This window comes from Acanthisitta chloris, unplaced genomic scaffold, assembly GCF_000695815.1.
Source record: "Acanthisitta chloris isolate BGI_N310 unplaced genomic scaffold, ASM69581v1 Scaffold26225, whole genome shotgun sequence".
Classification (NCBI taxonomy): Eukaryota; Metazoa; Chordata; class Aves; order Passeriformes; family Acanthisittidae; genus Acanthisitta; species Acanthisitta chloris.
The window spans coordinates 1-8,861 of record NW_008674614.1 but is presented as its reverse complement, the minus strand read 5'-3'; the positions used below and the strand labels follow the sequence as shown (position 1 = coordinate 8,861).

Genomic DNA, 8,861 nt, shown 5'->3' with positions numbered 1-8,861 from the left:
TTCCCTCCCTTCCTTCCTTTCTTTCCAGGACTATCAATGCATCAACAGTGAATACACACTGGTAGTTGGTGAAATAATTTATTGAGAGTGATACAGAGCTGTGTCAGACAGTCCATACTCAGTAATAGTCACACTTACTCGCTAACAGCTAGGAGAGACAGCAGGGCCAGACACACACAGGATTGGACACATCCATAGAGAAGACAGTGGGGAGTGACCTATTTCATCTCACTAATGACCCCCCAGCCCTCCCTCCCCATCTGTGACCCCACAACACCACACCTGCCTGGAGGGGACAGCAACACCTGATCTACGCAGACACGGACACAGGGACGCCAGCAATTCCCACACAGGGCACGGGGAGGAGGGTCCCACCAGCACTGCCACCGCCTGGGACACTCAGAGGGAATGGGAACCACATCCCACACATCCCAGCTCCCTCCTGCAGGCCAGCTCACCTGGAGGGGAAGGACGGGGCTCAGGGCAAGGAGAGCTGTGCCACTGGCAGCGAGATGACCTGCTGCCAGGACAGGGAGTGCCACATCCCAGGCCAAGGCTGTGCCTTCCCTCCCTGCAGGGCTCCACACACCGTGCCCAGGACTGAGGGGCACACTGGCAGGGGAGGGGAGGGAGTGCCCCTGACCCCCAAAAGCTGTGATCCCCCTGACGCGTGTCACTCTCTGCCACCACCATCATCCTCCTCTTCCCTGGCACTGTGACCCAGCCCAGGTGGTGAAAGGACAGTGAAATTCTCCTCTCTGCCAACTGACAAACCTACTGACTTCTGGTTAGCACAGATGGACCCCAAAACCCCCAGTCAAAGTCTCTGAAAAGCTCTAGGAATTGGCTCAAAAGCAGGGGCAGGGGGAGAGGAGGCAGTTCCCAAGCTCCAAGGTTGGGAAGTGACACCAAATTCCCTTCAGCAGTTAACAATACTCCATTCCCTCACCCAGTCTGACACTAATCCCTGCCACTGCTCCTCCTCAGGCACAGCTTCAAACTTCCCCAAGGGTGAAAGAGCCGCTGGCACCATCCAGAGCTCCCAAGGCAGAGGCAGCTGGGGATGATTCCAGCAAGCTGGGAATGGGAGTGGAACACACTGCTGTGGGTCTCCTGCTCCACGTGAAGCAGCTCCTTGTATATCATAGAGTTTTAGGGGTTGGAATGGACCTTCTAGGTCACCTAGTCCCAACCCCTGGGCAAGGACACCTCCCACTAGCCAAGGAACTGTCTATGTGACAAGGATCAGGAGGATGGAGGTCAGAAAAGGAGCCTGAGCAGCATCCCTGACTCCCAGGGCAGGTTTTGCCCCTGCAGTGATGGATTTCAGGTCACTGCTTGCTCTCAGAACCCCTGAGGATCTCTCCCCACTCAACCTCAGGCTGCAAAACCTCTGCTCCCTCTTGCTTGCCCACACCTGTAGCCAACACTCACCAAGCACCAACATCCTGGGGATGGGAAGAGGTTCCAAGCGAGGAGAGCAGGTTGTGGGATGTCTCTGCCACAAAAAACAGGAGCAACAGGGCCAAAGCTATCAGAGTTTGGGGCTTTTCCAGTGCTGTGTGAGCCCCCAGGGGCCAAACTCAGGGGTGGAGAGCAGGAGATAGCCAGGAGCACCCACAGAAACGGAGGAGCTAGTGCTGTGTGTGCCCTGCAGGAAGCAAAGCCTAGGAACAGGTAACCTGTGCTGTCCAAGAAGGCAAGGCTGAGTCTGGCTTGAAGGAGGGATGGAAGGGAGGGGGATGCAGGGCAGCCAGGGCTGGAGTGGGCAGGGAACAGTTTGGGATACAAGGCAGTAAGGGAGGCAGCAAAGCCACCCCCCTAAAGCTTCACTTTTGTCTTCCCTAACTTGGTGGCTTTTCCATGGCATTCACAAGATACATCTGAGCAGACAGGCTCAAGGTGGGGGAAGAAGGGAGGAAGAGAGAGAGAGAGAGAGAGAAAGAGAGTGGAAAGGGCACCAGAGTGCCAAAGTGCAACAACATAAGAAAATCAACTCAAAAGACAGGACACTCATTCTGCACTCAGGGCTCATACCATGCAGTAAGGGGCGGCCGGGGCTGCTCCCCACCAGGAACCAGGGGGTTCACTCGCTTAGGAACTGGATTTTCAGCCCCCAGAGAGGGTTGCCTAGGCAATGAGCGTGATGTTCTTCCAGGGAGGCTTGGCCGGTTGGGAATGTGGTGCCAGGGATGGGCTGTTAGCAGGAGCAGCCGCTCTCCGTGACTGGCTGCTCGGGAGGCTTCTCTAGTTTGATGTCGATCACTGCAAGAGGAGTTAAGGACATAAACTGGGGCAGAGAATGAACGGGGAGAGGGATCAGCAGCTGGAAAGGCTGTTTGATTCTATGGTTCTGTCACCATAGTTGGAGGAACCCTCTAAGATCATCAAATCTAACCATGAACCTGTCACTGCTGGAACCCCCAAACCAGATCCTCCAGTGCCACATCCAGACACCTCTGAAACCCCTCCAGGGATGGTGACTCCACCACCTCCCTGGGCAATATCCCAGGGCCTCAACACCACAACAGGGAAAACATTTCTCCTCACATCCAATCTGACTCTGCCCTGGCTCAGCTCAAGGCCATTCCCTCTAGTCCTCTCCCTGCAGCCCTGGCAGGACACACATCCCCCACCTCTCTCCAGCCCTGGCAGGAGTTGCAGAGAGCCAGGAGGTCACCCCTGAGCCTCTTCTCCAGGCTGACCAAGCCCAACTCCCTCAGCCCTTGCCCATGTGCTCTAGCCCTTTGCTGCCCTCGTTGCCCTTGGCTGGACTCGCTCCAGTGCCTCAATGGGCAGTGAGGGGCTCAACTACTCAGATGACTTGGAATTATGACCACATTCCTGCCAGAGTAGGTAAGGAGACCCAACTGAGCCTCCCTGGCCCTGCAACCAGGTCAGCTGAAGAACTGCCCATGTATTGGCCTCGGAGTGATGACCAAACCAGAAAGCCCAAATTCCCAGCAGGGAGCTGTGAAAGTCGATGGCAAAGCAAGGATACTGTCTTCTTTGCTCTTCTCTGGTGTGCTGTCCATCCCAGGTAAGGCAGCAGCCACACGGCGGAAAAGCTGGAGAGCAGCAAGAGGAGAGGAAAGCTCAAGCCTTGGCAGACAAAAATGCCTGTGCAAACCATTTTTTTACCACAAAACTTCCAGCCCGAGTTGTACAAAGGTGTTACATAGCTACTTTAGCAAGCAAAGCAGTGATCAATACAAATTTCACCTAGGGAATCGAATTGGTTTTATGCAAGAAGTTATTTAATGGAGAGTTTTACCTGTTTGTACCTGAACGTGGAGTTAATTAGTACCAGCTCTTCCAGGGATTCTTAGCATTCCCTCCTGCCCTCACTAACCATGTGGATCACCGTTCCAGCCTCTGTCTGTGCACACAGTCATGATCCATCTAGGGCTTTCTGCTCAGTCACCTCCCAAGCTCTGAGGGGTCTGTGGAATAGCTGAGGGTTTCCAGCCCAACCTGCTGCCAAACAGCCATTCCTGGCCCAGGTGAGCTGCATCCAAGCTGTTAAGGATGTGCTAAAGCTGTGAAGGACTATTATATTCCCATAAAACCCTCAGCAAATGGTTTTGTGTAATGTCTCAAGTCAATGCTTGGAGCTCCTCCTGCTGCCACTGCGCACAGGCACAGCCAGGCTGGGGAGCTCTGCTGCTGCACATAGAGGGAGCAGCTCCTAGGGGGGATTTTCCTCTCAGCAGCTTGGCAGGAGCTTCCCATCCACCCCTTCAAGTAGTGCTCCTTGGAAAATCAAGGTGCCAGCAAGGTACTGCAGTTTGCATCCATCTAGTCACACTAGTTATCACCTCAAGCACTCTCTGGGCAAATAAAGCAGCAGGAAATCAAAACCAAAGACTAAAGTGAATTCAAGGCAGAAAACCACCAAACTCAGTCTCCTAATCTCTCTGGGATGTTCTCCTGAGCTGCAAACTGCTGAGGATGTTTACCAGCTGGCACCAGCTCCATGCAGAACCTGAGCTGCCTCATTCCAAGCATTTGGAGCTAGAGGATCCCAAACTTAGAGCAAGAGGCAATGGGAACTAACAGAAATGTGAGCAATTCTGCTTAAAAACCAAGAACAAAAGGGTCAAAGTTGGGGCTTTGTTGTGTGGTAGGTCACACTGCCAGGGTGGTTGGAGAGACAGTCTCTGTCCTTTGGGGTATCCCAGACTCGACTGGAGTCAGCTCTGCGCAGAGCAGGAGGGTTGGGAGGGATGATTCCCATAGATCCCTTCCAATCTCAGCTGTTCTAAGTTATTCCAAGAGCCTCTGTGGCTTTGAGACAGAAACTTCCACTCCAGAGCATCAGCACAATTACCCCCAAGGATGTCAGCAGTGACTTCAGCAACCTGTGCATTCACTGTTAACCAAAGCCAAGTTCCTCCTGTCAGGCTGCTCAAACAGTGCCGTTCCCATCCCTCAGCACCTTCTGGGCTGAGTTTTCCTTCCTTTCAAGGTTTGCTTAGCTCTGACAGGGAATCACTGACCCAACAGCAAAGATGTTTGCACTAGAGAGAGAAGCAGCAATGAGCACTGGGCAAGAAACATCTCAGGGTTGACATGAAACACAAGCAAATATCTGCTGGATCAGGAATCCCCAAGCAGGAGCACACACAGACACACAGAGAGGGACGGAGAGGCTCCTGATTCCAGGACAAAACATGGATCTACCTGTTTGACATTGTATCCAGTCTTTGCACTGGTCTCGATGAACATCACGTTCAGCTCTTTGGCTCTCTGTTCACCTTCTTCTGTAGTGATTTGCCTGGGTAAAGGGGCAAACAGGAGCAGAAAGACAAAAAGGAACAAGAAGGAAGAGTTAGAGGTGTCTGAGCCCTTGTGCTTTCCTCTCACCCTCCACTACACAAACCTGTCTACAGCAACAAGAGCAAATCATAGAGCAGAAAAACCAACCCAAAGAGCCTAACAATGATCAAAAGAAAACTGCAGGGGACAAAAAAACCAAACACAGGTACCAAGTGAAGCAAGACGAACTGGGATGGAGAACTGAAGAGGCAGCACTGAATAGGAGCTATTTTTAGTTGAGCTTTTGGGCTTAAGAACTTCACTTGGTTTGATGAATGTCTTCCCAGAGCCTGTGTTCTACCTCAAAGTGTCACCTGTGGCTTTGTCCAGCCCGAACAGGCCCAGGATTTCACAGCCTCACACAAGTCCTTTGAGAAGAAAGGCAAAGCAGCTTGTTCCTCACACCTGGATATACACCACAAGTCCAAGCTCCAGCCCAGCCCAGGAGCTACTGTCACATCCAGTTCCTAAAATAACCATTTCTAGTGTTAAATGAACCTCAACTGTAGCTGCTCCTCACAATTTCCTGATATTTTTAACTCTTGCAGCAGTGCTGGCCCAGCTGATGTGCACAGACACTCAGGGACTATCAGGGAATAATCCATGGCTGGAATGGTCCCATCTGGTTTCCCAGTCTCACATGTAAGTGGGTTTGGATAGAACTTAGAAATGCCACAGTATTCACCTAGGGAGCTGCAGCTATTTGGATTTGACATATATTTTCAGCTATAGATGACCCTCAGGGAATTTGCAGAGACACTGAGCTGGGTGGGAGTGTGGATCTGCCCGAGGGTAGTGAAGCTCTACAGAGAGACCTGGACAGAACTGAACAGTGGCTGAGGACAAGTGCGGGAGATGTGGGGGATGTGTGTCCTGCCAGGGTTGCAGGGAGAGGATAGAGGGAATGGCCTTGAGCTGAGCCAGGGCAGAGTCAGATTGGATGTGAGGAGAAATGTTTTCCCTGTTGTGGTGTTGAGGCCCTGGGATATTGTCCAGGGAGGTGGTGGAGTCACCATCCCTGGAGGTGTTTCAGAGGTGTCTTGATGTGGCACAGGAGGATCTGGTTTAGGGTTTAGGGGTTCCAGCAGTGACAGGTTAATGGTTGGACTCAATGATCTTAGAGGTCTCCTCCAGCTTTGATGATTCTATGATCTTCCCTTTGCCAACTACTACCAACACCAACCATGTAAATAAAACCTTCTCTTACCTGAGGTAGGTAAGCTGAGGGTGGTGAGACACTGTCCCAGGTTGCCCAGGGAGGCTGTGGCTGCCCCAACCCTGGCAGTGTTCACAGCCAGGTTGGCTGAGCCTTGAGCAACCTGCTCTGGTGGGAGGTGTCCCTGCCCAGGGCAGGGGTTGGGGCTGGGTGATCTCTGAGCTCCATTCCAACCCCTAAATTCTATGATTCTATGATTCTAACCTCCTTCTGATATCTTCATAAAAAACAAAAATCTCTCAAAACATTCAACAAAGTTATCGCTCACTCAACACTCAAGAGAAGGGTTTGAACCAGAAACCCGAAGCCCAAACCTGTGCTCTCCCAGGAGCACACTGCATTGGTTATGTTGGTGAAGTGCTGCATGACTCAGAGTTTTCAAGCAAAATCCTTTATGACACATCCCAAAACATGAAGTCTGTGTCATTTGAGGATTCTAATTAAATTTGGGGGTCTCTGGGGAGCTCTGATGTGGCTAATCTGTTTTCCTCTCACGCAGCCACAGGACCACAGCGTGTGCTGTGTATGACATGAGATTTATCCTCAGAGACATTTATACTCTTAGATCCTGCAAAAGCTTCTGACAAGCAGAAAGTGCCTTGAACTTACTGTGCACATGCAGAGAGAGTTGTGTAAATTGGATTACTGGCAATAAGCAGATTTCTTTGCTTTTGCAAGGCAGATTTGGGGCTTTATCTCAGCAGGACAAGAAAAATTAGGCAAAATACACCACTGAGAGACAAAAGGTAGAGTTAGTTAAGTAAAGGAGTTTTTTTAGTTGGGTTTATTGCCACCAAAATGACTTGTAGAGTAGGAAAGGGAATGACTTTGGTTGAAACCAGAAGTCTGAATCACATTTTTTCCTGGTTTAAAATGAGGAATTGTTTGAGGAGCAGCCTGGGCAGCCAAGGCTTTGCAGCAGGACAGGGACAGGATGCCCAGGGCAGCACATCCCCAGCGTTACCTCTTGTCTGCCAGGTCAGTTTTGTTCCCCACCAACATGATGATGACATCGCTGCCTCGCTCTGTCCTGACGTCGTCGATCCACTTGGAGGTTTGCTGGAAGGAGTTCAAGTCTGGAGGGAAGAAGCAGATGGGGAAAATTTGTCTTTAGACAGGGACAATCCTCTGCCTGTCCTCAGGTCTTCTCCAAATCAACCCACACCACCTACCAACCCCATAAACTATTTCCTGCTCAGGCAGCGAAACAGGCAGGGGGGAAACCATATTTTAATCATCTCTTTTTTTGCAGAACTTGTGGTTGAGACATCAGTTCTGCTGGCAGGGAGGGGTTCAAAGGCTGAGGCAGCAAAGCATCACTCACTTGTAATGTCGTAGACAACGACGGCGATGGTGGAGTCGCGGATGTAGCTGGGGATGAGGCTGCGGAACCTCTCCTGCCCTGCTGTGTCCCAGAGCTGCAGCCGAACCTGCTGGGCACAGCCCGGGGGGGCAGGGAGAGCAGGGGAGAGACAAGGAAACTGTCCTTTAGAGAACAGGCCATTTCTAAGTGAGCTCCCTGAGGAGCTGAGGTGGTGTTGGAATCTTGCCCCCAAAATCCAACCACCACAGAGTTGGTTTCCTCACTCTGCTTGTGGATAATGTGCTTTAACAACCTTCTTGGCTTGTCTGGAGATCCTGTTACTCCTAAACATCTCCAGGATATGGTACCACCTCACTGCTAGTGGTAGCCAACAATCCAGCAATAATATCCCTGTTCTACTCTGAGGAGCTGAACTAATGTTGGAATCTTGTCCTCAGCATCCAACCACCATGGGAGCCGGTTTCTTGACTCCATGGATAATGTGCTTTAATGACCTCCTTGGCTTGTCCGGAGATTCCCAAACATCTCTAGGATATGGTACCAACTTATTGCTGGTGGTAACAAACAATCCAGCATTGGTCTCCCTGTTCTACCTAGGATTATGGATGGGATCTCCACAGGACTCTGTGGATAATGTGCTTTAATCACCTCCTTGGCTTGTCTAGAGATTCCCAAACATCTCCAGGACATGGCTACCACCTCATTCCTGCACTGGTGTCCCAGTTCTACCCAGGATTATGGATGGGATCTCCACAGAACTCCTAGCCTCGACCATCTCAGCTCAAACCTTTCGGGACAATTCCCACATGCAATTCCCTGAGCCCAGACACCACACAGGGAAGCAGCATCCAATCTCCTCATCAAGCATCCAGATGATGGCAATGGGATCCTCATGCAAGATGAAAGCAATAACTCAATAACTGAAGTTGCAGCAGAAATGAAAGCAGATGTTACACACTGTGAGCTGCAGGTGATGCAAAGAGCATTGGGTTCTCCCTTCCAGGAGACAGAAACAAGCACAAGTGCTGAGAGAGGTAGTTTGATGACCCCAAACCAAACTGATCTATTGGAGATGAGAGCTCTAAGGCCTAGGAATTGTCTATCTGAGACAGCACTGGCCAAAACCTGCCCAAATACCACAGTGAACACTGAACCAAAGCATTTCACACTGGAAGTGACACAGCCAGGAAACCACATTGCTGTTGGCATTGTCCACAGGCTCAGAGGTTCCCAGAAAGGCAGATACTGGTTCCAAGCTCCCTGGTCCAGAGAGCTGTGGAACTAAATCCAGTTGGAGCTGTCACTAGTGATGTCCCTCAGGGCTCAGTGTTGGGGCAGGTCCTGTTTGACATCCTTAGTGATGATCTGGACATGGGGAGTGAGTGACCCTCAGCGAATTTGCAGAGACACTAAACAGGGTTGGAGTGCTGATCTGCTCGAAGACCTGGAGAGACCTGATCAGTGGCTGAGGATGAGTGCATGAGGGTCACCAAGGCTCAGTGC

General features: G+C 51.2%; 1 protein-coding gene across 1 annotated transcript; it reads right to left on the bottom strand.

The window, feature by feature from the left end:
* Positions 1-1,842: 1,842 nt before the first annotated feature.
* LOC103802888 (ras-related protein Rab-6A-like) lies at positions 1,843-7,458 on the bottom strand (the record flags this gene model as incomplete). The annotated part of the gene is made up of 5 exons (XM_009075419.1): positions 1,843-2,265; positions 3,002-3,068; positions 4,684-4,777; positions 6,999-7,110; positions 7,359-7,458. Coding segments are annotated over 5 exons (438 nt in total), but the record flags the coding sequence as incomplete, so codon positions are not given.
* Positions 7,459-8,861: the final 1,403 nt, after the last annotated feature.